This window comes from Scomber japonicus, chromosome 9, assembly GCF_027409825.1.
Source record: "Scomber japonicus isolate fScoJap1 chromosome 9, fScoJap1.pri, whole genome shotgun sequence".
Classification (NCBI taxonomy): Eukaryota; Metazoa; Chordata; class Actinopteri; order Scombriformes; family Scombridae; genus Scomber; species Scomber japonicus.
In genome coordinates, this window is record NC_070586.1 from 22,229,162 (window position 1) to 22,257,082 (window position 27,921).

Genomic DNA, 27,921 nt, shown 5'->3' on the forward strand with positions numbered 1-27,921 from the left:
CAGCAGGTCAGGTGGAAATACAAAAAATTGAAATATGTCAGGAGATGAAAACACAACCTAACATTTATGAAAAATATCATTTCTAATTAGATAGAATAATAATAATTAAATATTTACTTGTCTTTAAACTGAACTGTTCTTTCATAACCAAACTGTTTTGTACAATATTTTCCCTTAAGCCTAAAAAATAAAGACTTAAATTAAATCATCACTACTGAAAAATACCATTTGACAAATCAATTAACAGCTCAAATCGTCAAACACACAACCCAGCGGCCTTAGGACCCTGATCCGAGAGCGGAAGATGACTGCTTCACTCTCACTCTCATCGTCATCATCATCCTCATCATCATCGCTCCTCCAGCCTCCACCGCTATGATGCTGCATCTTATCCCTGTAGCCTTGATAATGTGTTTTAGTGTGTCAGTCAGCGGGCAACAGGAGGACTCCGGACTGTCAGAGAGAGCTTATGTGTACTTTCACAAGCAGGATCTGGGTAAGACCTGATGTAAACAAACGTGAGGCCTGTCGGTGCATGCAGTGATGCTGAGACACACAGGCGGGTCTCCTGCAAGGTGTCTGGACGTCAAATCCGTGCCAGTTCTCTTAATTCTTATTAGAGGCGACTACCTGCTAAATGCACACATAGGACATGTTTAAACCATCAAAACCAGTGTGTATACGTGTTGTTACTGGTCGCTACAGCCTGTGTTTGTGTCCGTACAGTCACGATGGGCAGCGTCCTCGGAGTCCTGCTGCTGCTAATGATCATCATGGCTGTCTGTGTCTACAAACCTTTGTCCCGGCGGTGAAAGGTGGTGATAAAGACCCATAATCAAACCTGCAGTCCGGCCGGTGTCATCCCAGCACCGGGTTACCAGCACCGGGTTACAAGCACCACCACTACGGGTCGGGACCAGACTGAGCCGCCAGCAAGCCTCACTGAAACACTCAGCCTGCACCGGTCTACATGAAATGGGGTTGCCTGTGTTATGACATCAGGTTTTTTAAAAGACTCATTGTGTGCTTGAATGGGTTAGAAATGTTTCCCACGATCCATACATGTTACTGGTACAACTGGATGCAATCATTTCTTAATTTCACATCTACATATATGAAGATAATCATGTGACCACAGTGACATGTGATTGATATAAATCAACTACTTTTTACTCTTATTAGTCAGGGCCACTGTCACACTATTCGTTTTTATTTATTTGATGTAAAGGAATTTTGCAAGTTTATCTTTGTCTTATTAGCCATTTTGAAAGGAAAATGAGATTAATAAGCCTTAAATTGTGAATCGACTAAATTGATAAAAGTAACATTACAAAGTCAAAGTTCCTTTTACTCAGTCTCAGTTATAGCAGTATTGATCAAGCCTCCTGTGCAGGTTAAAGTCAAGTGGTGACAAAAGCTGACTGATATTTACCCCCTAATTGGGGAAATCTGCCCACAAGTTTACATTTATAATTTATTTTCAATCTTCATAATCATGTGACACATAAGGACTTTTAATCCTCAGGAAATGCTGTAAGCAGGTATTTATATTTGGTTTGATTTTAAGGTTGTGTGTGAGTTTAATCCACTTTGAAGGTAAAGTTGATCACTAAGTGTGGCGTCCTCCAGCAGAAATGAGATTACAGTGAAGTGAAAGTATTATGGTAGCTTTAATTTATAGTGGAAACAATGTTGATGATGGCTCGTCCTCCTTCGTGAGGAATAAAATGAAATGGTACCAAGAAATGAAAATTTGAAAATGAAATCAGTTTTCTGAAATAAAGAATAGACAGTAATATTGTGTTGTTCTGTAAATGATTAGTGTTCCACTTTCTGCTTTTCTAAATGATTTTATGATTAGATGTAAAAAGTAAATACATGGGGTTGTCAAGTATTTGGAGAAATGGCAAACACCCATTTTGATTTTTAATTTAGATAAAGATAAAGCAGTGTCTATTACTAAAACTGATTCTTTCTATGTTGTAGCAGTGTATCCTGCACAGTACAATCACAGTATACTTTATGTACTATATCCAGTACAGATGTTGTGACTGAAGTATGACTGTAACACAAAACCATTTGTACACTGGAGGTAAATGATCACATGACCCTGATGCTAACCTGAACTTTTGATATGAACAAAATATTGATCTAATGACATGATGAAAGGCACATACAGTTGTTTCTTTTGTGCCTCAACTGTATTTTTGTAAATAAAGAACATGAAGTCACATTTTAGTCCTCATGGAAATAAAGTGCGTTTATTTTAGAAAACATTTTGAAACTGAAACATTTTCTTAAAATTTAAACATTAAAAAAAACTTTGCAGCTTCAACGGTGCATTATAAAGATCTCCATTAAATTCACCAAAGCTAGCCTTTTAAACTCAACTGTTCAGCAGTTTGGCAATTTGATCGTTATAATTAGTAGTTTGTGAGCTTGAGCCCCTGAAAGTCAGACACAGCAATGCAGCGAGACCTTTGATAAGTGGTTGGTTGTCAGTGAAATCAACTATAGTGGTTAATGCATGTTACTCAGCATCACCCTGGAACAACTGAAACCTCTTCATCTTGTTTCCTAAATTACAATATGTTTTAAAAAATCTGCTCTGAAAGTTTAGATAGAGTGGCACAACATGAAACTGTCATCACCACTTTCCTCCACCAAGCGTTATCACAGCAAAGCAATCTGTTGGCACGTGCTGAAGAAACAAAGTCTATATACTGTACATATAGTGGGCATGTTTGATCATCAAGTCTGTGCTGTCTTTTCTTCTGCTCAGAGGTTTAGAGTTGTTTGTGGCTACAAAAGGCTGAACATTAGGACAGACTGCCATCAGAAATCTGAATAATCTCTGCAACACTGGTTGTGTGACAGCTTCTAAACTGCATGATGACTACATCCAGACAGACTGGTCTCTGCTACGGTGTTTTTGAGCTGAGGTGATACTGCTTGCAGTTGCTCAGTGACAGCTGATGACACATCAACAAAAATACATTCTTCCTCATCAAGAAATCGGAAGAAAATTTTCAAAAAAAAAAAAAAAAAAAAAAGTCTGATCCTTGAACCTTATTGCAGCAAAGACTGTTTACCTCTCTGAACAGTGGACATTCAAGTATTTATGAACTTTTGACTTTGACTTTCTGAAATAATATTGGTATGGCTGAATGATATGCATATGAGATAGTTGGGTTTTTTTTAACCAAACAAAAACATTTGTCTGAAATTTCCACAAGTTTTTAAACTGATTAACAAACCCAATTCTAAAGTGAAGGGACTGTGTAAAATCTGAACCCTGAGATTTCAGTAATGTATTGTCCAACCATGCATGGTCCTCTACAAAGTGACTCTAGCAAGACGCCACAGTGGCGGCACTCAAATCTGTCCTCACCAGGTCTACAATACTGCTGGTTCTTGACCCTGCAAGGCATTTTTCATCCTTGCTTTCTGATCTAAGACTGAGACAAGTAAATTTAAACCAGCAAAATTTAAACATTGCTTTGGACCTCATGTGCCAAACTTGAGTGCCAACACTACACAAAGTCACCTAAGTAGTCAGCTTGTGTTCATTGAACCTTAATTATCCACATCTGACCCTTCCTCCAGACTATGATATGATCAACACAACAGTGTTGCTGCAGTTTAGATTGGAAAAGAGAAAATAAGTAAAACCCCTTTGAAATTATTGTATGGAGTCCATGAATCAAGCCTGAAGATGGAGATGCACCCTGTGGAGATAGAAATATATAAAGAAGTATGCGCTTACCAAAAATACCTTCTGGAAAATATTGGATACCAAGAGTTTGATTTTGCCTGTTACATAAAAAAATTCTGCAGTTGCATAGATGACAACAGTGGTTGGAAAGGAAAATTGAGGTGTGGTGGTTGCTTCTGGATCTGGAAAAGTTGTGTTATTATTATTATTATTATTATTATTCCCTCTTTTTCCTTTTACTTTTCAGTGAGTGACAGCTGCAGTATCCTCTCCAACTCCTCTTCCTCCTGCTTTCTCAACTTCTCCTCTTCCTCTTGAGCTCGTGCGGAGAGCTCCATGGCCATGCGGAGGTCTGAGTCAGGACTAGAGGCAGAGATGGAGCTTATAGGGCTGGAGGTGTCACCGTATTCCACCAGCACCCCCTCTGGGATACTCCTAGAATAACAGGGAAAGATATACAGTCTAAAGCCCCGCATCTTACATAAATTAATGTAAGAAGGTCAGTCACTGGTCTCCAAACCGTAAAGCAAGAGCTGCTAATCATGTAATTGTGATGTTAACAGCTTTAACCTGTGTTCTTACCTGTCACTCTGGCTACTAGGCATTGGGTCAGTTAATTCCCCATCAGCATCATCCCAGATCCCCTCCTACATTGACATAAACATGAAGAGCACTTAAAATGTGTGATTAATGAATTGCAAAAGAGCAGCTGAAAATAATATGACTGTAGCATGACAATTGTTTCCTTCTGACCTGTCCCTGGCCTCTGCAGGACTCCAGGAGACTCTGATGGATGGCGTACTGCAAAAGTTCCTCGTCGTTGTTGGACACGGGCGCGTGGCGACTGCCCCCTCGGCGGTGGTAGTTGGCAGGCACCCCAAAGACCGAGGGACACACCTGAAATAGGGGCAGCGCTGGAAGGATGAAAATGAGAAAAAACATGGTTTAAAGATGACATAATGACTAATTATGCATTACATTACTGACTACCTTAACTTCTGTATGGACGTTGTGGTTCACACAAACTGTACACTGCTTTCCAAATAACAAACCTTGGATTACTAGTGACATCAAGGACCTCCTTAATAAGAAGAAGAGGCCATTCAAGGATGGAGACCAGACAGAGTTGAAGTGTGTACAGGGGGAACTCAGGGTCAGGCTGAAAGAGGCCAGGGAGTCGTACAGAAGGAAGGTGGGAAAAAAAACTGCAGGAAAATAACCTGACAGAGGTCTCGGATGACATGAAGACTATTGGGCTGCGGGAGGAGCAGCGGCATAGTAGATGGTGATGTGGTGAGAGCAAAGCAGCTGAGCCAATTTTAAGACAGGTTTGATGGTCCTGCTACCTTTGCCACCACCACCACCACCACAGCAAAACCCCCAACATTATTACCCCCACATCTCCCCTGCCAACCAGTGGCTCCTCCTCCACCCCAGGTCCGCCATGCACTTGACCCACTTGCCTACCAGGAGAATGTGGGCGTGGAGGCCATCCTCTATCTCCTACATAGGACATACTCTCACTTGGATAAAGGGAGCAGTGCTGTGAGAATTATGTTCTTTGATTTCTCCAGCGCCTTCAACACCATCCAACCCCTTCTACTGAGAGACAAACTGTTGTGGATGAGAGTGGATCCACACCTGGTGTCCTGGATTACAGACTATCTCACAGGAAGACCTCAGTTTGTCAGACTGCATCTGAGACTGTGATCAACAGCACAGATGCGCCACAGGGAACTGTGCTCTCCCCTCTACACTGCTGACTTCAAGTACAACTATCTATCTATGTAATGCAACTTGTACTTAAATACACTGATGCATTAAGTGACTGCATTACTTACCTGCAGCTTCTTCTTCTTCTCCTCCTCCTGAGGATGTTGGTGTGGCTGCTGGCGTTGTGTTTGCTTCTTCTTCAGTACTACATTTATTCACATTACCAAAGGTAATCCTGGCATTCAGCACATGAAACAGAGGGATTTCTGCAGGAGAAGGAACCACAACTGATGTTAGATATTTTTGAAAGGACAACAGACAGGGAATTATGGTATAACTTTGTTTGTCTTGAAAGTGTAGTCTCTATAATACCTCACAGGAATGACACACACCTATTTTAACAGGAAATCCAGGAGGAAATTTTAGGGCGACAAAGTCTCGTAACCGTGCAAAATGGGAACTAGTCCGGGCCATGAGGTCAATAATGGGGGTCACCTGTTTCACCAGAGACAGGGGATGTTCTTCGCTCATCCACAGTGTACCTTTGAACCTGCGCAAGATTAATGAAAACTATTCAAATGTACACACAAGTTTATTTCACATATGGAAAACTTACAAAACACACAGCTCTCAGGAATAAAGGTTTCTACGGCTCTAAAGATCAGTGTCTTACTTCTGTGTTCGAATGCTCAGTTCAATGGGTCGGCCAATGTCTCTGTCTTCCAAGTCAAAGTCAGGATCAAAATATTCCTGTGGAGTGATGGCAGTGGGATTGGTGGCAGTTGCGTACTCCAGAGTCAGGTCCTGTAGGGTCAAGTATTCATGAAATCAGCTGTCTGGTAGGAACAAAAAGCATTATTTTTATGTAATTACTGAATGTACATCTTACCCCTTGTGCGCTTATGTGCTGTTCCACAGTCCCCAACAGAGACTCCAGGACGTTCCTCTCACCTTTGAACAATAGGTTGTTATTCATTTGGAGAAAAAGGTAACTATTTATGCCATAAGATATATAAATATGAATGCTGAAGGATAACAAAGTAACATATGAAAAATCTTAAACCTCCTACTTTTTATCCTGGCTTTCTCCTCATCTGTAAGATGTTCTGTTCTTGTCCTGATGACCACATTTACGTTGTTCACATTGAAAACCTGAGCAAACAACCAGAGCCCAACGTCATACGTTTAAAAAGTCTCCTTCGTATTTGTGACAATGCACAAATACTGTAAAGTTATAATTATAAAGAAAAGGATAACTTGTGTGAACCTTTGCTTCAAATCCATTGACAACTTCAGATTTGTCAGACCTCCAGCCCCAAATCCCAGACTTGGTCCTGTGAAAAAAAATGTAATTTGTAAAATCAAAATCATCATACAAGAAAAGAACACCATCATATGTATAGCCCAATGTCACAAATTTGACACAAGAAACATTTTAAGTAGACTGTTAATGCATTTAAACCATTTGCACTAATCTTCTCCAATGTGCATAATATCAGGCTACAGCACTGAACACATGGTTTGAATGTGGCCATCATTCATGTTATTATTAATTAGTTAGTATTTTTTGGCAACTGAAAAAAAAACTGCTGCCAATTATCAGCCAAAGACAATTCTATGAGAATCGTCTGTCAAATGCAACTGTGTTTGAGGAAGTTATCTGAACAAAGATAAGCCAGGTACAGACAAGAAGTTGCACACACATTCCATTTCTCCTAATTATTAATATCTGCTGTAACACTCTTGTGTTCATTTTTATGCTTTCACAACAAGTGAGTGTAAACTTGACATCCTCCAAATTAATAACTAAGTATTGCATTTTACACAATTAGATGTTAATTAGATATTTGATGGAGATATTTTTTCATCCAGAAGACATAAGTACACATAATTATCATTAAGGAGCCAAATGGATGGACAGTAGTCTCACTCAGAGAGTAATGATTTTTAAACATGTATGAAAATACTATTTGAGCTGTTAGCTCTCACTAAATACTGCCGATGTGGAGTTTGTTCTTAGCTGATCAAAGGAAGTTGGCATTCCTGTGTGTTGTGAGAAAGGGGTTAGGGTTAGGGTTAGGGTTAAAAGATGAGTAACTTGCCTTTCAAAAGCAATATCCTTGGTGTCCAAATAGGTGTTGACAATAGAAGTAGTCAACCTTTTGGCAACTTCCTGTTCCGCTGGCTGCATTGACTCTAGTGTGACATCTTCGATTTCTTGGGATATGTTGAAACGTTCAGTGTCAACCACTTGATCATCGTGGTTCACCTCCATCAACTCTGCACACGAATCTGTTGAAAAACAGTCAGGGATAAACCTATATCATTTTACAGAAATTGATGTGTGAATCACAGAGAGAGAACTCAGAAAGAGAGTTAAAACACACACCATCTCCTTTGAAGATGTAGCTTCTACGTCCTCTGATCCAGGTCATGTTTTCAAAGCCTAAGAGAGTGGCATCCACTCGTAGGCTGGCGCCACTTTTCCAAATACGACAAACATCACTTGGACAAACCCGGGACAGAAGAGGGACTGTGAAGTAACAGAATATGAATGTCTCACAATGCAAAGAAATGTATCAACACATGAATAACAATATGAATCATTAATAAGCCATAACAAAAGTTTCAGCTACAAAGAGGCAGGTACAGTATGTCGTTTTTTCTGTAGGATCTGATAAAACCTCTGAACATTTAATTGCAGGTCACAGCGCAATAGTGCACTTAGATATAACTTGCATACTGACCAACAGGTACTCTATGAACAAAGAACTTACTCCAACTGGTGAATTCCCACTTCATTTCCATGTAGAAGTCTGGAGACTGTGAATGAAAAGACAAACAAAGCCATTTCCTTGTAATTAAATGTTGTTGTGGAAGAGACATGACAATGGGAAAATGTATAAAGTCCAACCTCTCGGATTTTTGCCAGCAGCTCAGGCACTCCTTCCAGAGCAGTGGAGGCTTTGAGGTAGTCTCTACGTTGAAGCACTAACTGAACCATCTCTGGATCTCCGGTGCTGACTGCCTCCTGCAACACTGCACAGAGACAAGAGACAGACAAGCTTGATCAAACCACTAAACCCTTCAAGGAAACAGCATTTGTTCACCAGGAGCAGCAACTATGCATTAAAAAACCTCAACGATGACCAGTGAAAATAAAGGAGTGGAGGATATGCCAGAAATCCCATTAACAGCCGGCCAGAAGGGTGCTAAGTGATAAAACAACCCATAAAACCACAAAAGGCATGCATGCAAGACAAGTCCAGGCAACATTCATCATAACAAGGAGCCAGATTAATGCCTAACCTGTCCAAGTATTGGCATTTTCTTTAGTCACTTCAGCTCCGTGTCTCAGAAGGACTCTCACTGACTCCAGGTGCCCAAGTGACACAGCCAGGTGCAGAGGTGACCGACCTCTAGGATCCAGAGCCTCTTTGTCATTCTGAGAAAATCAAGAAGAAACTTATTATCAAGGTTTTACTTAATTGATTAACATCTAACCACCTGATTAGACTTATTTAATTAATATAAAAAATACTTTACAATGAACATAGCACAATTAACTGTTATATGAACAAAAGAGCATCAAAATAACAATATATTTTTGTTTATACTGATAGCCGTGTCTGACTTGTTTTTAATGCTTGAATTGTACTGTTCAAGCATGTACTGTAACTGGGGAATTTCTTATTATGATTATCTCATACAGTCATAGTTTTACTTTCAATTTAGGTCTACATCGCTGTCAGTTTACTGACAAAGCTGAGCATCATGTCTCGTGCTCATATGACTCACATTGCTAAGGTGAGCTTGTTATTTCTCAGCATGAAATACAGTGATTGCATTACAAATAACTCATAACCCAAACATAACACATTATTGTAATGAGTAACTATGGAGCAAAACTCCATGAGATTAGAGATGGTTTTGTAAAAATGAGAAACAACCGGTTTGATTACTCAGGAATAGGTTTTTTAAATCATCAATGACAAGACACGATCACCACTATAAACTCTTTAATATAATAATAGCACAATTCATGACAGTCTGTAAGTTGCATTGTAACTGATTGGGTTAGTAGCATTAAATGGATAGGTGTGTCATAAAACAACAGTCAGGTGACCATATGAACAGTGAAAGAGGTTTTCCTCATTGTAATCATTCCTCCTGTTCATACTGGCTATTTAAAGATCCTCTTCAAATGTGCTTTCAATATAATGGGAGCTAAAATTCCCAGTGAGTCCACACAGTCACTTTGTGTTTATATTAATCTAATATGAGACTTCAGTGGTCTGGATTAGTCATATCCAGTTGATATCTGCCACATTTACAGTCTTTTTAGCATCACATTTCCTCTTTGTGTTTCCTCAGATAGTGTTTCCTGGTTGAGCTGCTGTGGAAGCATAGAAACAGAAAGAGGGACTTTTGGCACTAAAAGTACTGTAGCCTAACGTTGAAAGACATTTACTTGAAATTATTAATTTGAACGGTTTAAATTCACATTAGCTTGAGATAAACAGGACTGTTGACTTTAGCCACCATCACTCACATTATAAGTGCATTATGAAGGCATCTTCTAATGACCAGTATGAATAGGAACGATTACAGCAAAAAAACACAACAACAATATTTACCTTTTTATTCGGGAAACTGACTGTTGTTTTAAGACAGAAACACTGCAACCCTATCCTCTAATAACATCTGGAAACAAGTCATCAATCTAGGCTGGAATACATTTATAAAAACGTGTTGTGTGTGACACTACGGAGCATCTGTCAACACGACTGGCCTACATTAACTGGGACGGCTGTGCAGATTTAACAGCACTCTCTCTCTCTCTGGCTTCATCTAGCTAGAAAACATCGGTGTGTAGGTGTGTAACATTTCCAGTGTTTCTACTCACCTGTGGCAACGTTAATTGTGCTTCCAATGTCCTGTAATCATTCTGCCACACTGCTGCATGCAGTGGAAACTTGTCTCTAATATCTTCGCTAATGTTAGCTGTGGACATCTTCCTCTTTACGGAGCCTCTCTCAGTGCAACGTTAGCCAGCTTCTTATACTTACAGCCATGGGAAAACTGCGACAGCTACACGCTAGTTATGCTAAATTTTGCGACAAATATTAACCATGACCTTCAAAACTGACAACAACAAAGTCGAAATTTGGACGCCGGTGGCACAACTTTTCCTCAAGTCTTCCTCTAAATAAAACTTTTGAACAAGGAAGTGCCAGGAGTACCACACAATAATGACAGGGGTGTCCTACATATAAAACCGCCTCTTAATCAAACGGATATCGAACAGTTACAGACGCTTACCAAACCATTTCTAAAACTGAAATTAATATATGCGTGATAACATCAATCCGTTGAGTAACTGAGTGACTGAAACATGATTTGTAAATAAGAAAAAACGCCTTCAGAAAAATTGTCAGTTCCAGTTTGGATGCGACCATTCGACATGTCCGTATGGGGGTGTCCAGAACATTACATCTGAAGAAAAGTGCCTATAAAACGTAATTCCGTTTCATACTTTTACGTTTTACATATGCTAAATAATTCAAATTTTAAGGAGAGTTATCATTATTGTAATCAATTGTATCCAGACAATAAATCGACTGTATTGCCTAACACGTCGATATGAGATCGGCCGTCGGTGGTTACGTTTAGAGAGGGAGGTTAAATATAAGCACCGTCACTGCCAACATACGGTGCAATATATGCACACTGCACATAACAGTACTTAGCGGTTTTAAACTATACTTGTTTTGTATAATATTATGTATCTTGAGAGATTGGACCATTTTACGTTTGTTTATTTAGTGTTAAACACAAAGATGGGCCCATTGATACACATGTAAGGCTGTCCTCATTTCTGTATTATCAGACTTTTATGGCATCATTTTTATTTCATTTTATTTATTTATTTTACGACAGGGCAGTGATATTGATGTGCCATACATATTCTAAAAGACGGTCGCGTTATGGAAATCCGAGAGACATTACTGAGCTATTGAACAGCTCTGTCTGCACCGGTACATAAACCAAGCGCATCTTATGTTTCTTTACTCTTTGGTTAGTCTACCAAGCTCACAACACTATGTTGTTCATCTCCACTATTGTAGGTCCTAGCTGCCACTGGGAGTGCTGTTGCTCCATGTTGAGCTGCCACCAAAAACTCGTCTCAAATAAATAATTAAAGAAAAAAGAAAAAGACTCATCTAAACATCTATCTTATGAATGTCATACATACACATACATCACGATTCTGGGGGAAAAGAGGATTATTTCGATTCGATTAGCTGGAACCCAAGGATCTAATATTACACCATGAAAGCAAAAAGTCAGAAAACTCAACGGACTCTCAGCTGATTATTTTTACTGGGAGTTGATCAATTTGATTTGAACTTTTCATGATTGAATATAGAAAAATAGAAAGGAGATAGATAGATAGATAGATAGACATTGTTTGACATATAAACAATAAATCTATAAAGGCCTATAAACAATACGAACCATGCATATATAATTAATATACTCCGCGACATTTTTTATTTATATTTTATTGCCTGCCATTTTCTGTGAAGTTATTTTAAAAAAAAATAAAAATTATTACTTTTACCCTTTATCCTATCATCACGTTGACTGCATCAACAAGCTGAAATTGAAGACGTATATTTTGATTTTGACATGTTAATTTCATAATGATGCCTAATTGTTTTGTTATACTGACGTCACACACGCTGTTAATGACACTTTTATAAATAAAGTTTTACAGGGAAAAAAAAACCTGCGTGTGGAGCCACAGACTAAAGAGTAACAGAACGGGGCAGGGGCAGTTACCTCCGCTGCTGAGTCAGTTAACTTACAGGCAACGCTGTGCATTTACCCCTATGAGGTAACACTATAATGCTTATAACGGAGAAGCGAGCCGAGCTGTTAAATGAGGACGCAGGTCGTTGTTTGGGTTGTTTTAATTAGCTAGCTCCAGCTAACGCGGAAGGCAGGCGGGCATCCCCACGAGTACCCAATGATTAGCTGAACGGACACAATACTGAGCTCATTTTACAAGGAATTTCCTCCTGGGTGAAGGATGTCTAAACGCCTGAGAAACGCTGAACTCTGCGCTGATTGCAGTGTTACAGGTAAGCAAACCAGCCCTGTTAGTGTTTAAGTAACACCGTGCTAGCTGGTAGCTGTTATTATCCCCCGACGTTTGGCTCCTCTGGTGTAAATCAGATTATCAGCGCTGCTTTTTGCTTCACAGTGAGTCACATATGTAGTGTATAGTTGTTTTTAGCATGGCAGGTGTTATAGCTTCAGGAGTGAGGAAGCAATCAGAGCTGAAAGGCTGTCTTTTTACACTGTTTCCGTCCTGTATTTATTGCTGTAAATAATATCACCAGACAGGCGTTTGGGATGTGTGTCAACAGTTGTTATTTTACTTGTGAAGTAACCCTTGAAGTGCAGACGTCTCCAATACAGTTGAAGACTAATAATTTTTCTCCTTAATCAACTTTTTTCTGTCTTTTTACTTTTCTTTTTTTTGTTTGTTTTACAAATCAAGCTCTCTTCTGTCATTTCTGTTGTGTGAAAGTTGACTTCATCATTCATAAAGTCAGTGGGTGGATACAGTGATCTCCAAGCGTTGTGGTCTATGAGATTTATCCCAGATTTAACAAATTGTGATTGAACTAAACCAGTTTAGAGCTGCAACTAACTGTTTTCTTCATCAACAGAGTACTTACTGCTGGGTCCATTAAATGCCATCGGAGCTATATCACTATTTTTAGACACATGTATTTGTTGTAATTGGTATTAGGAATAAAATAAGAATTCAGCTTTTACAGTCAAATGTCTCTCTGAAAGCTGAAGTGAGCTGTGCGTGTGTGTGAGGAACTTTCAGACGTCCCATTTATATAGAAATGACGTGATGTTTTTCAGCAAGCACAGGAAGCAAAACAGGATGCACTATGAATTGACTGCATGCTTTCAATGCAGAGTTTTTTTTCTATTGTGGTGCCACTATGTATTGTTAATGTGACACACTGTAACTGAAGAACATGTACGTTTTCTTTTAGAAAGTATAGCATATTAAATAAATAGTATAAATATAAATAATAATAATACCAAATATCAATAATATAAAGTAAGATATTTATGCACTGTTTACTTGTCTTTTTGCACAATATAAGAGTATCAAGGAATCAAGAGAAACAATAACAAGTCTGCTAAATATTTAGTAACCCCCCCCAACCCTCCACTATTTAGTCTCCCATGGTGTCATTCAGATTAGTTAAACTCCCCATGTCTCCGCAGCAGCTGGCCTGACTTGCCCTTCCATACCACTGTTACCAGTTGTTGGGTGTGAATATTTTTAGAGTTTCAAGATCTGGTATTAAATTTAGCAGCACTTGTTGAGGAAAGAGTAAAAGAGGCATGCCAGCACTCAGGTCTCGGTGGAGAGTAAGTTAGGAGGAGACTCTAAAAATCAAGGACCAGGTGCCAGAATCTGACCGGCAACCCCTGCAGCTGTTCCTTCTGTACCTCAGCTGCTGCTAAGACACTCTCAGTCCGCACTGTCTGTGCTGTCACCATGCCAGCCGCCCAATCTGCTGAACAGTTTATTGGCTATCCGATGGTCATATGAATTTACAGTATTTTTGGTCCTGAAATGTTTTCTGTCAGAAGAATGTCTCTACACACAGACAGCAGCACTCTGACATTTGAATTAGAGGAAGTGTGTTAAACAGGTCAAGGTTAAATAAACACATTTATTTTGGTTGCAGCTTACATTTACACTCACACTTAATTCCGAACAACACATTTTACCTCAGTGTGCAGCGCAAAATACCCTGATAGCATTTGCCTGTCACTTTTTCAGTGTTTGAAAGAGGAAGCTGCTGTATTACTCAACAATAAGGTTGAGGTGCTTCAACCTTTAACTGCGAGCCTTCACTTCCCTTTTGCACAGTGGGCGACTCCACATGAACCCGGGTGAATTAAGACCTTAAAAGTGTTTTTTTTGCTACCTGTGTTACTGCTTACAGGGTTAAGTCTAATTTCTTTTTCTTTCTTTCTCCATTCTAGTAATTTCAGACTGGACAAGGTTTAACAAACTTGAATTTTGAGGTCCTTTTTATAGTTTTTCCGTTCTGTTGTGTTGTGTTAGTATAAATAATGCTTACGGTGGTGTGAGCTTGGCACTGCAGACACAGAGACTTTAATGGATAAGAATGCCAAAAATTATGAAAAGACAAAAATCAACTGTTTTTATTTGTCCTTTTCTCAATTCTTTCTTTTCCAAGGCCATTCGATACCAGTGAACACATAAACCTAGGTTCAAAAATATAGGATTTCATTTTTAATAAAGACTCAGTAATTTCCTGAAGCAACAGGACACAGTAGCTTTTATGAAAAGTTACTCAAACAGCCACTATTAACTGATAAATGGATCAGCAGGAAATGAATAAACTCTTTTGATTTAAGTATATTTTAATGCAGACATGGCAGATATTGACAATATGACAAATAATCGAATATGGCGATTTAATCACAGATAATAAAATGAATATATTTGCATTTAAGACTGTTGATTGGACAAAACAAGATGTTTGAACCTGCTGATCTATTAGCTCCTGAAATTGTAACACTTTCACTATTTTCTGAGATTTTACAGACACAACTAATCAATTCACTGAGAAAATAATCAACCGATTAATCAATAATGCAAATTATTATTAGTTGCCTCCCTAGAGGAAATAGTGCATCTGTCAGGGACTATTTTCAGCCAAGGATCAATACACATTTGGTGCTCTAGTGAGTATTTCAGGCAGCAGGACAATGCATGAATGTAGGATTGACTCAAAATTAACTACAGTTTGAAAGTTCCTGGTAAATAATAAAATGTCACCCAGCGCACTGCTGTGGCTCACTGATGTGGAAATAGTTTTCACACATCTGTGGTACTGAGACACTATGTTAGGCTTTGGTTGCTACTACACTTAGCTAGTAGGATCAATTTATTGGTGTTGGTCTTTGCCTGGGATTTGTTGACAATAAAAAATGTAAAGTATTGCCAGCCTGACCTTTTTTAGTAGTAACAATTTAGTTAAGAAAATATTTAGTTACATTTTTAGTTTCGGGTTGCAGTGTGTAGCTGTGAAAAAGAAGTGGGATACTAACATCTACTCGTTAGTGATTTTAAATAAAGTTACTGTATGTAAACTGAGGAAGGCTATGTACTGTACAGTATGCAACTGACTCAGCTTAGGTCATCTACAGATGAAGCCACAGTGGATGAAACATGTGAAAGCCAGGTGACGCAATATTGTCCTTTCAGCTGTCTCTCATTCACACCTTAGATGAGTTGAAGAGTGGGAACACTTTTTGGAGTGATTCAACAATGAGGTCACTGCAAGTGTCATGATTTTGGCTGTGGTTATCTCCCCCCTCACAGAGCCGCGCTGGGCCTCGGTGAACAGAGGTGTGTTGATTTGTGATGAGTGCTGCAGCGTTCATCGAAGTCTGGGCAGACACAGCTCTCAAGTCCGCCACCTAATGCACACACCATGGCCTTCTACACAGCTTCAGGTAATAACCCCACACAAGGAAAATTATATGTTCACCTTCTCATGTGCTTTTCTACTTTATTATTGTTTTGTTTAGTTTGAGCAAAACTTCATATCACAAAATGCCTTGAGATCATTTCATGATCATTGTAGGAGCCAAAATGTGCATTTGCCTGTTTGTGTATTTGTTTAGACTGTGCACATTTTGTCACGTGCGTCAGTATGTCACTACAATAATTATTATTATTATATACTTCTGAAATCAGCAAGCCTATGTCTTGGCCCAAGATAAATTAGATGATGAAGTTGTACATTAGATCTCATTGAGGTTTATTGATTTTGTCTAAATATAGAGAGTGTTTGTTCAGTAAGGGAATTGCTAACATTGAGTCAGCATTCAGTGAGTCTGAATCAATGGGACACATTTACAAGTTTCTTTTTCATTTCACCTAGATGGTGCAGACATTATACAGCAATGGTGCAAATTCAATATGGGAGCACTCCCTCCTGGACCCTGCATCTGTGATGAGTGGAAAACGCAAGGCTAACCCTCAGGACAAATTGCAGTGAGTTAATTCTTGTTTTTCTTTTTTTTCCCCTCTCTTGATAGTCATTTACTGACCAATAAACTGATTTTGTGTTAAAATGTGCCACTGGCTCACTCATCGCCTCTCTCTTTTTGTCTTTGCATCTCTGTGTTTCACGTTGCCCTCGAAGCCCAAACAAATCAGAATTCATAAGAGCCAAATATCAAATGCTGGCATTTGTTCATCGTATGCCTTGCCGGGAGGACGACAGCTTGACAGCCAAGGATTTAAGCAAGGTGATGAGAAAAAAAAAGTTCTCATTGTGACATGTTTTGTGTGTTACTTTGTTGTAAATATTGGGCTCATAGGTTGTTTCTTGTTTGTTTTCTTTTCATCCAGCAACTTCACTCAAGTGTACGCACCGGGAATCTGGAGACTTGTTTGAGGTTGCTCTCTCTGGGAGCGCAAGCTAATTTTTTTCACCCTGTAAGATTCCCTCTTTATATTCAATCCCCCATTTTCATCTTTGCATTTTCTTTGGCTCTTCTCTGGATTGTTGGACTTACATTTTGCTTCACCTCCAGGAAAAAGGAAACACTCCCTTGCATATAGCTGCAAAGGCAGGACAAGTATCTCAGGCTGAACTTTTAACTGTTTATGGGGCAGATCCTGGAGCCCCTGACAGCAATGGCAAAACTCCCATTGACTATGCAAGGTTAGTGATTATTTCCAGTCATGTTTTTTCATTCTAACACAAAATATTATGGCCCTGTAATTTCACCTTTTAAAAATATTTAAATTGTACTTTTAATATATAACTTCACAGGGAAGCTGGCCATCACGACCTGGCAGACAGACTGGTGGAGATTCAGTATGAACTTACTGATCGGTTGGCGTTCTACCTGTGTGGGAGAAAGCCAGGTACACAATGAGAGTGTGTGAAAACAAAGAATATGCTTTTCAGTTTTTCTACCGGTTTGGAGTGAAAGATAGTTTTGTCTTGTTACACTTCTCTATGACTGAAGAGTGAACTGACACCTTATCATGGTATTTAATGCTTTGTGTACACTGATGATGCACTACACTGGATCTAAATTCTGTTAAATAGAACGTGATAACGTTGCCCACAAGTATTGATCATATTGTTGGCAATCATCCAGAAAGTTCTTGTACTTCCTTGCAGATCATAAAAATAATCAGCACTTCATTGTTCCACAAATGGCTGACAGGTAAGAAAGCATGTTGTTAATTATGAGTCTTTGAATGAGTGAGCCTAAGTGAATGAGTGCAACTGCAACTTAAATGGAGCTGACAAAGTGAGTGCAGCAGGGCAGTTTGTGATTGTTTTTTTGCTTTGAGGCCTGTTCCAACATGCTGTCGGGCCCGCTGCAGCATTTATTATCTGTTAGAGGAAACAGACCCAGTGAAATAGTTCACATACCCAACAGCTCTGTAATTGCTGCAGATAATTGAAATATTCCAAAATAATAGAACAAGCTCTCTGTTTTTTGAATTTAAACAATATATATGATCTTTTTTTTACTGCTCTCTATTGATGAATAAGGAACATGTAAGTATTGATCTCAATGAAGTGGAAGTTAATGTGGGACAAATATTTCAACAGCATGTTAATGAGGGTTATTTTCTGTTCGTAGCAGTTTAGATTTATCAGAACTGGCCAAGGCAGCAAAGAAGAAGCTGCAGTCTGTGAGTATTTTATGTTAGATTTCAATTGTACTGACCTGCTTCTTCTAAACCTTGAATTAAGTCTGACATAGTATTATTTCCTAACCTTCACACAGCTCAGTAATCATTTATTCGAGGAGCTCGCCATGGATGTGTATGATGAGGTGGACCGACGAGAGACTGATGCAGGTACGTGTTTTTTTTGTTTGTTTGTGCTGTCTTATATCCTTAGAACACACTTATACTTAAATGCAAGTGGTGTTGATCTTGTGCTAAATGAACACCTCTGAACCGCACAACAGTGTGATCTCATGTTTTCCTTTTCTTTGCAGTGTGGTTAGCTACACAGAATCACAGCACCCTGGTGACGGAGACGACTGTGGTGCCTTTCCTCCCTGTGAATCCAGAATATTCATCAACACGAAACCAGGCAAGTTAGCTTCACATAATTACTATTCTAAGGATTTAAGGCCCACTTACACGGTGTGATTTTTGGACTGTCTGAGGGGAAATCTTTGCTCGTCAGTCCAAAACTGTGCCCCCAGAGTTCACAATGAGACACATGCACTAACAAAAGAATTGGAGATCAAACCCCGCCCAAATTTTCAAAATTTCCTGCTGCTGTGATCCATGTCTATAACCAAATGACACAGAATAGAGATTTTGTAAGTGCAGTTTAGGGAGAAAACACACTAACAGAACTGGCCAAGACAACAGAACTGAAATGAGAAAGAAGTTTGTTTGAGTTTGTTACATTTTCAGAACAAAGTGGCACCGATGGATGATGGGAGCTAATATCGTGCCTCTGCTTTCGTATACTTTTGACATCTAAGTGCTACGATTCAGGACACATTCTGTGCATTCTTCAAACTGATATTGTGCAACCAATATTTTATTAAAGGCACTCCTGCAATAAACGTACGCAATCGTTGATGTCACACAGACTATAGGCACCTTCAGTTCCTTCTGCACATTCACTTTGAAGTTAGTTGAATTACTGATGAGGTGACTCTTTTTCTTCATTTAGGGACGCCAGAAACTTGCAAGATTCAATGCACATGAATTTGCAACTCTTGTGATCGACATACTAAGTGATGCTAAGCGTAGACAACAAGGGAATTCAGTAGCCAGTCCCAAAGGTTAGTATCCAACTGTTACTTTATTCATTAAGATCTTACTGACCCTGAACATTTCCTCTTTGTAAGTGTAGCACAGGTATAAGTTTTCCTCTCTGTGTCCCTTGATTCCAGACAACGTTGAACTTATCCTGAAAAGTGTGGGTGTCAGGCATTGTAGTGACAGCCAGGACAATGACCAGCCGGACTATGATAGCGTGGCATCTGATGAGGATACAGATCAAGAGCTCCCCTCAAGCAAAGGAGATAGGACCAAGGTAACGGAGCATTGCTTTCACAGATTAAAATGCAGATAAACACAAAGTCAATTTGCTGATAATTGGATACTTGCTAAAGTGCCTTTAACCGCTTTCTCCGACAGAGTCTGGACTCTGACCTCTCAGATAGCCCAATTACTATGCAAGAATACTTGGACGTGAAGACCGCACTCTCTGCCTCTGAAGCCAAGATCCAGCACCTCATGAAAGCCAACAACAACCTGAGTGACGAGCTGAGGCTGATGCAGAAAAAGGTATCTGCCGTGGTCCAACAATAAGATCACTAACACCGGGGGGCCGGACTGAGGGGGGGCCACAGCGGTCAGCAGAGCCCTTCTCCTGCCCAGTGTGATCGCTCCTCTGGTGTGGAGGCCCGACCTGTGGCTTGTAATGAGGGCCTAGCTACCTGAACAAGAATACTGTGTTGCAAGATAAGGCTGCTGTGACACCCTGCTGGTCCACCCTCTGTTTTGGCCAGCATGTTCAGTGTTAAAGCTTGAATGAAAGCTGGAGATTTCTTTTTTTTTTTTTTTTTTCTGGATTTGAGAAGAAGAAATGCACCTTCACCTCAGTTCATAACAAAAACAGTCTAGTCCTCCTTTTTGTGTGATAATTAAGAGTAAAGGCTATACTATCTCATGTTACTAACAAGCATGGTTTAAGAGAATGCATGACGTAATTGACTGTTTAAAAAAAAAATCCCTTTAATAGTGTAGATAATGACTAACTTAAATTGTATGTGTGTGCCTTGCTTCATCACATATACTGTGTGCTCATTACAATGAATGCTTTTGGATGTTTGTTACATGTGGATTTATTGTTTGACATGTTTTCTAAGTGGTCACATTTCATAGAAAGTTAGTAGATTACATTCCTCAGTTACTAAACTCCAACTATTTTTAAATGATCAATTTTGGCCTCAGATGTTGTAAACATACTCATTTTGTTCCAACAAACTAGCAGGTGAGGGGTTTTTTCTTTTCTTATTTAATTTGACTATTTAGAAGAAGTATGCAGATTATTTGTTTTCCTGTTAGATTGTGTTGCACAATAAAAATCATTGTGGCACTCGCCTATAGTAGACATATTGTGCTGCAGTGTGCTGTTATAGTAATTGTAGGGCTGGGATGTTAATATTGTAGTCGTGTAAACATTGTTGTGAATAGTTTTTTCATTGTTAAACACAAGTTCCTGGACAAATCATTCAGTAACCGTTATTTCAAACCAATCTTCAACAATCGGTTGGATCAGAAATCTCCAAAATCATCAGAGGGGACAGTCAGGTGTAGCGTCACACTGCAGCTTTAGAGATTTAACCTCCATCTTTTCACAACAGTACAAAAGATTTCCCATTTTCTCTGCATTTAATGCAAGTAGTTGCATTTTTTTTCTTCCCCTAAACTGTTATATTCTTGACAAAATCTTCTTGATTTTGTTCATTCTTGAATGCTTCCTATGCTGTCATAATTCTTGAGTCCATCTGCCTGTACTGTAGCTGCACCTTTGACTCAATCTGCACCTGTGTTGCTTAACTGTGCAACAATCTTGCTTGCTTATCACTTGCTTTGCATTTTTAAACTTCGAGAAAATCATTCCCAAAGCAAAATTTTGTAAGTGATTTTAAGAGATGTCATCAAGAAACAGGCTTGAGCTGTTCCACTAACAATAATAATAATAATAATAATAATAATGATAATAATTATAATAATAATAATTATTATTCAATTTTATGCATTTCAAACTGATTTGTGTGACACATAAGGTGTCAATGAAAAGCTTGACTAAACAGATGTGTCTTAATTCTATCTTTTAAAGACAGATCAATCACAGCAGTCACAAGGATTGTCAATGTTGCAGACGTTGTGGCAGTAAACAAGATGATCGTTTTGTGTTTTTAACCTCTAATATAAAATATTTCTCTGGAGCTCAAACAAGCTTTCAGTAAACGTTTTAATTAATTGTTACTGAAGCAGTTTAAAGTTTTGTATATTGGTGACACATCCAAATATTGACTCAACGTTCTATATCATGGCAATAGCTTGTTTTCAATTTTTATGTGATATCTATAAAGATAACTTTTATTCTGCCAGTGTAAAGCCTTGGCAGAATTAAACGGTAGTTATAATGCGTGAGTATGATGTAAATAATCAGAGGAACCATAGGATCAAATCTGAAATGGTATGCTATAAAGACAGAAGAGATCAGAGCAAGGGAAAAGCTTGCTTTGCTGAGAGCACCTCTTAGTGTATTGCTGACCGTCTCTTCCAGCTGCAATCTCTGCAAAGCGAGAACACCTCTCTCAGGCGGCAGGTCCCAACCAATATCTATCAGATCACCAGCGGTTCAGACTCCCCTGACCCCTCCAGCCCCTCAGCCTTGAAACGCCGGCAGTCTGCGCGGGCCAGTCGGCCAATGTCTATGTATGAGACCGGTTCAGGCCTGAAGCCCTATCTCCCTAAAGGAGAAACTCCCTACCCAGAGGAGGGTATCCCCACCCTGCAACCCTTCCCACCTCATGTAAGTAAGCCCTTTTCCCTGCACTCCTTTGCCATTTCTTCTCCACTGCCCTATTTCCTCAACTTTCCCCTCATGTCTTCACCCTGTCTGCCACCTGTCTCTCTGCCTTTATGTTTTTCCTTAGTCATTTGATATTTGGAAGTTTTCTTTCTTAAAAGTCAGTCAAAAAAAAAAAAAAAAAAGCACAAAAACTATTTATACACAGCCTTTCACATCCCATCATGTCCAGTTCTGATACATTGTCAAGACCATTATCTGCACATCTGTTGTTTACTGGCGTGCTACTTGTTTGTCAGACAAAAAGTTAGTTGTACGTGCAAGAAGATGCTGTCATTATGATATGGTTTGAAGGTTTGTACTGTGTTTTTATGTTGATGAAGCATTAAAACTACCATACAAATACTCTGTGTTTTGTACTGCATGACAAACTCACATTCTTATTCTTCTCATCTGTTTGGATTCTCTCTTTGGTTCAAGTGATTGAAAAGACACTTCTGCTGTTAGATTTAAGGCTATAAGTATAAACACAGTTTTCTGGTACTTTTCTCTCAATGGATTAACTCCCAGGCTCCTCAGTCATATTTTTCCAGAACACTCTGCTCAAAAAGGAAATGGTTAGGAGCTCTGGGAATATATGTAGGAGGATGATCTGTAAAAACAAGTGAGCTTTTGTGATTTGTCTACATAGCATTGATTTTACTAACCCCCTCTGAAAGAATAGAATCATTTAATTAATAGTTATTGCATAGATTTAGATTTCATGAAGCTTCAGTGATTTAAGTTGCTTTTAAGAGACCTGAGTCCAAGGAAATTACATTATCTCATTTAACTCGCATTTCTTTTGTTAGTTTTTTCCTCATTTAAGAAGTCTGTCTACTTAAAATGTGATTTGAACCCTGTCTTTAGACGGAAAGGGGCGTTTTTGTGACCACCTCTTCATCCCTCCCCTCATTTCCATCCACCCTGTCTTGGTCGAAGGACGAAAGTACTCAAAAGGTTAAGTACATCCTCACTCAGTCCACACCTTGTGGGACGCAGCGAGTCCACTGGGAGCCTTTTACTTCCTCTTCCTCCCCCTCCATCACTTTCCTTTCTCCTCCGTATGCTGTTCCTGCTGCATGAGCCAACCCTTCACCGGCTGCCCTCACCACCAGATACCTGCCTTCATCAGCATCATCCTCATTGCGCAGCTGAACAAATGGAAATGTCTGGGTTTTGCAAATGCAAAAACCTCTGCCTGACCACTGAACACTGAGCAGAAAGTTGCGCTTGTGATGCGGCACATGCTAATTTTAATGCTTCTTTGACCAAGAAGTCTGTGTTGCAGATGATGTTTAGAAAGATTGTTTTACTTTTATATATCTTTAAAAAGAAGAGGTACTATTTTTAACTATAATGTAAAACGTGTATGTGTGTTTTATACCTCTCTAACTGTTTAATGTGTCATGGTTTACTCCTGAAACAGAATCCTTAGCTGAATTTCAAGATAAAGAGAAATTTCCTTTTTTGCTCTGTCTCTAACAAACGCTTGGCCATTTTGCACAGTGAACTTCCAACAGCATGCTCTCACTTCCTCCAGTAACACCCCCAAAACGCTGTGGTGATCCTGGAGTTGTTCTACAGTGTAAAGAGATTGATCTTCTTTTAAAACAGAACAAAAGGCTTATCTAAACATGTATGAGCTGATCGCATTTCCTGCCATGGACTGTTTGAGCATTTTGTACAGCACACAAGAGGAGGATTCTGTTTAAACTTTTTGGCACAGACTGAAAGGGTATGAACATTTTTACAATAGGCCCGTGTGGCTTAAGTGTTTGTCTCTGCTTCCTGTTTGTAAATGTAGCTCTGAGTGTGTCACTGAATCTGCAAAAAGCTGCAAGTTACAGTCACATCTCAGATCACAGAGAGCCTCATCTAGTGTAAAGATAAATTAGTCATTTACTTGTCAATATGTGTGTTCTGTATGATTTTGAAGTTTACTTATGAAGTCATCTGAACCCTGACTTTCCATCCTCACATTATGACTCTCAGGGGTCTTATTCCCTTCAGTTTGCAGAATGAGGAAAGCTGGTCTGTCCTTTTTTCTGATGCAATCCCAACTCATTTGTGATCATGAATGTTTCTAGCCAAGTGTTACTCACTTGCTTGTTCTGGCATGCCATAAACCTAAATGGATAAAGCTGCAGATGATCCAATATGATGTGTGCCTTAAGCAGATCCACTCAGGTTCAAGCAAGTTAGGATTTCTGATTATTTCATACTGATGTGTGTGTATACTCTGAATCCTGCATAATCTGTTTCATACTAACTGATAATCATGTTAATGGCTTCAAGTTGATTCTGTGCTCTTGCTTCACAGCTTTACTGGCTTGTTTCAGAGCCGTACGCTTTCACTTGTGTATATTACAATTTGACACTGTTTGTACTGTTTGTTGTTGGCATCACTAGAAACAGAAGGGGTACAATATATGTTGCAGTGAATTTGACATGCAGCATTCAAACTGTGATTTCGCCACAGCTGTTTCTGGTTGATATTGTTAATGAAATGGGATATAATCACATTTTTTAAAATTCTCTTCCTTCTAGGCCTCGAAGTTAGAGAAGCAGAGCAGCATGCCAGAAAGTGACTATGACAATACATTCAATGACTCTGAGATGGATGATTCAGGGTAAGAGCTTCTCTCAACAGTAACCGGGAAGTGAAAGAATAAAGAATACAGTCCAAAAGGGTTTTGTTAGTCAAATTACATGCTATTTTGTCTCTAAAGCAAGAAGCGGGAGTTTAGTTTTTAGCAGTAAACATCTCTTCTTCCTCTTCCTCTGAATTTCCCCCCTGCAGTTTGTGCAGGAGAGGGAGGCTGAGGAGCAGTGGCTGGCTGGGGGAGGGCACTTCTATCCCTGAGCTGGATGATGTAGAGATGGAATCAGACCCCTCACTTCCCAGCACTGAGGATGTCATCCGCAAAACCGAACAGATCACCAAGAATATCCAAGAGCTTCTGCGAGCTGCTCAGGATAACAAACATGACAGGTCAGAATTATGATACAAGAATCTCTATTAGTTTAGGTGGTGTTTTGTTTTACTCTCACTTCCTTGCTTCCATTTTAAAACTTTACTTCCTCTTACATTCATTATTATTGTGTTATTTTCAGTTGCGTTTATCTCCTATCATTTCCTCTTTTTGTCTGTTTTCATCACTCTTCCCCCTCATTCAACTTCCACTCTGCTCTGGTGCTATGTTGTTGTTTTGGCATTGCGGCATCTTCATCCCTCACTCCTGTGAGCAGACCGTGTGAGCGTGAAGGTGTGCGCCGGCTCAGGCATAGCCTGGGATGTTTCAGCACTTTGGTGCCCTGGGCTGAGAAGGCCCCATCTCCCCTTCAGCCGCTCAGCCTCCGGTCCCCTGACCCCACCTCCTGGTACTCTGGCCTCTGTCCCTGCCTCCCAGGCACAGTTTTATTTTCCTCTCCCTCACACAGTCTCTGACTAATCCCTTTTCTTCTCTCTCACCTACTAATAAACGTTTTCCTTTTAATGTACTACTGAATGCTTGAATGTATTCAGTTTGTGTGTGATTCAAAAGAGTTGCCTTTTTAAAGTGTTTCTCTTTAAGTGCCACCTTTGAATCTGCTTGATGAAAAGTGCCAAAAGTTACATCAATGCTGTGACTTGCTTTTGTTACATAGCTAAGTGTGTTTTTGATGTGAGATGTTCTTGACTGACATGTTTTGACTATTCTCTATAACTTTTATATACAGAAATGTGTTAAATGTATCAGTAAAAGGGTTTTGTACTTACAATGCTAAAATGTGTGCACTCATATATTAAATAGCATGTTTTTTAGTTGCTGTTAATTTGAGGTTGCACGGGGGTGCACGGTGTGCTGTCAATGATATGTAGTACATTATTGTGTCAACTGAATTGCATGTTGTTTTTTTACTTTTTGTTGTAGGTAATAAACATTTTATCTGGAATATGTTAAACTAATTGACAGTTCTCTCCTCCTCACAGCTTCATACCCTGCTCAGAAAGAATACATGTGGCTGTGACAGAAATGGCTGCCCTCTTTCCCAAGGTGAGGAAACTTGTATTATATCTGTTTTTAAATTTTGTATTTTTAAGGTATTGAAATACAGATAATGTCATAATGGCCCTGATGGCTGGTTTTGTCTAATCACTTGGTTCTTTACTCAAATGAAAAAGCAGTTTGCTTTTAACTAGGTGAAAAGGGGAGCTAGTAAGATAAAGATCAACCATGTTCAGTCCTAAGCCAGCAGAGGTCAATGTGGTGTCAACAGGTCAACATTTAACAGCCAATCTTGACACAAATCTGCACACTTTAAGACAATTTCCTCCAGTAATCATATTTCAACCTTTCTCTACAGAAGCCACGCTCAGAGACGGTGAGGAGCTCTCTGCGCTTGTTGACCTCGAGTGCTTACAGGCTTCAGAGCGAGTGTAGGAAGGCGGTGCCTTCAGAGGGCTGCCCAGGACCGGACATGCAGCTGGTCACCCAGCAGGTCATCCAATGTGCTTATGACATTGCCAAGGCAGCCAAGCAGCTTGTAACCATCACCACAAAGGAGAATACCAACTAACAGCAAAGCTGTCAGCATCTCAGTTTTGTTCTTATATTTTAAAAAATGATTTTGTTGTTTTTTGTATTTGTGGTATATGCATGCGTCCATTTTAATTTATGAATAATATAAGTATGGACAATATTTAAAGTGAACTTGGGACATAATCTGAGTGTGAAGGGAAAGACTGCAGCTTTACTTACGGATACCCGGCTGCTGTAACAGCACCGTTTCTCTTGATTACTCTCTAACAATTAGAGTAACTCCCTTTTACTTACAAATGATGTTCAACCACCTCATTGTGTAAATACTTTTCATTGAGAGAAGGAATTAAGCACAGTGATGATGGTGGTTCAAGTAATGTTATTAGTCCAAAGCCAGACATGGATGCTGAAAAGCCATAAACAAGTCATGAATCCATTGTCATTGAATGCAATTGCTAACACTCTTGTAGTTAAAAGGAGCTTCCTCTCAATTATTGCACCATGCAAGTGTCATCAAACTGTAAGCAAACTGGTTGTTAAGTTACTTCCATTTAATGTTCACAACTTAATTTATGCACATTTTGTAGCTCTGCAATGCTAATGTTTGTTGCATAGAAAAGCTATTTATATGGTTTGTCCCCTGTCCCAAGTGTAATCCAGTCTGCAGTGCACTTATTGCAGCTATTTATGTATTCCCATTTGTCAAGTCAGTGAATGCAAATAACACTTGTTCAGGGGCCAAGTTATATTCTTCACCAGCAGCAAGTTGTCGTCATTGTATTAAGTTAAAAAAAAAAAGTGATTTGGTGTGTTTCTACAAGGCTCTTCTCTGCACTGTATTATGCAGTCTTGTGTGCCACTGCAGTGTTGGTGATGTTACAAGATATTTAGAGCTAATAACCATATGTATGTCCATGTGTTTTGTGCTCTGTTCTGTTGCTGCTAGTTTTGTATTTAATGTGCAACATATGGGATAGATCTCTTAGGCGTCTCCTGTATAACTGTGCAGCACAAGATTCATCCTCACCAAGTGTTTCCGAGGTCATCAATGAAATCTGATCAAGGTAATGTCCCTCTCTGTACTTGAATGGAGTGCAGGGATGTATGTCATGCAGCTGTGAAGTTGCAATTCGGGAAAAAAAATTACTATTTTCTAAATAAACTTAATTTATAAATATAACCTGTTGAGGTTTGCAAGATTTGTACTTTTTGTTTCTGTTGCCTTGACACAAAA

General features: G+C 39.3%; 2 protein-coding genes across 7 annotated transcripts; one reads left to right on the top strand and one right to left on the bottom strand.

The window, feature by feature from the left end:
* Positions 1 to 2,245: 2,245 nt before the first annotated feature.
* Positions 2,246 to 10,964, bottom strand: ankrd13a (ankyrin repeat domain 13A). The gene is made up of 15 exons (XM_053325233.1): positions 10,335 to 10,964; positions 8,738 to 8,873; positions 8,343 to 8,467; positions 8,206 to 8,251; positions 7,818 to 7,961; positions 7,531 to 7,720; positions 6,696 to 6,762; positions 6,499 to 6,580; positions 6,318 to 6,379; positions 6,102 to 6,232; positions 5,821 to 5,978; positions 5,557 to 5,694; positions 4,469 to 4,629; positions 4,298 to 4,362; positions 2,246 to 4,150 (listed from the first exon to the last, which is right to left on the bottom strand). Exons 1-15 carry the CDS (start codon positions 10,440 to 10,442, stop codon positions 3,952 to 3,954), a joined length of 1,812 nt encoding a protein of 603 aa, XP_053181208.1. The 5' UTR covers positions 10,443 to 10,964; the 3' UTR covers positions 2,246 to 3,951.
* Positions 10,965 to 12,232: 1,268 nt separating this feature from the next.
* git2a (G protein-coupled receptor kinase interacting ArfGAP 2a) lies at positions 12,233 to 27,867 on the top strand. 6 transcript variants are annotated; one of them, XM_053325231.1, is made up of 21 exons: positions 12,233 to 12,576; positions 15,891 to 16,024; positions 16,456 to 16,568; positions 16,720 to 16,825; positions 16,929 to 17,015; positions 17,114 to 17,244; positions 17,356 to 17,450; positions 17,713 to 17,758; positions 18,185 to 18,236; positions 18,332 to 18,404; positions 18,548 to 18,645; positions 19,243 to 19,354; positions 19,466 to 19,608; positions 19,713 to 19,862; positions 21,877 to 22,125; positions 23,032 to 23,121; positions 24,712 to 24,794; positions 24,965 to 25,156; positions 25,414 to 25,545; positions 26,138 to 26,201; positions 26,512 to 27,867. In XM_053325231.1, exons 1-21 carry the CDS (start codon positions 12,525 to 12,527, stop codon positions 26,722 to 26,724), a joined length of 2,415 nt encoding a protein of 804 aa, XP_053181206.1. In that variant the 5' UTR covers positions 12,233 to 12,524; the 3' UTR covers positions 26,725 to 27,867. The 6 variants fall into 6 exon arrangements, with proteins under 6 accessions (XP_053181206.1, XP_053181201.1, XP_053181202.1 ...); XM_053325226.1 differs by lacking the exon at positions 25,414 to 25,545; XM_053325227.1 differs by lacking the exon at positions 25,414 to 25,545 and having other exon boundaries at positions 18,188 to 18,236.
* The last annotated feature ends 54 nt before the right edge of the window (positions 27,868 to 27,921 follow it).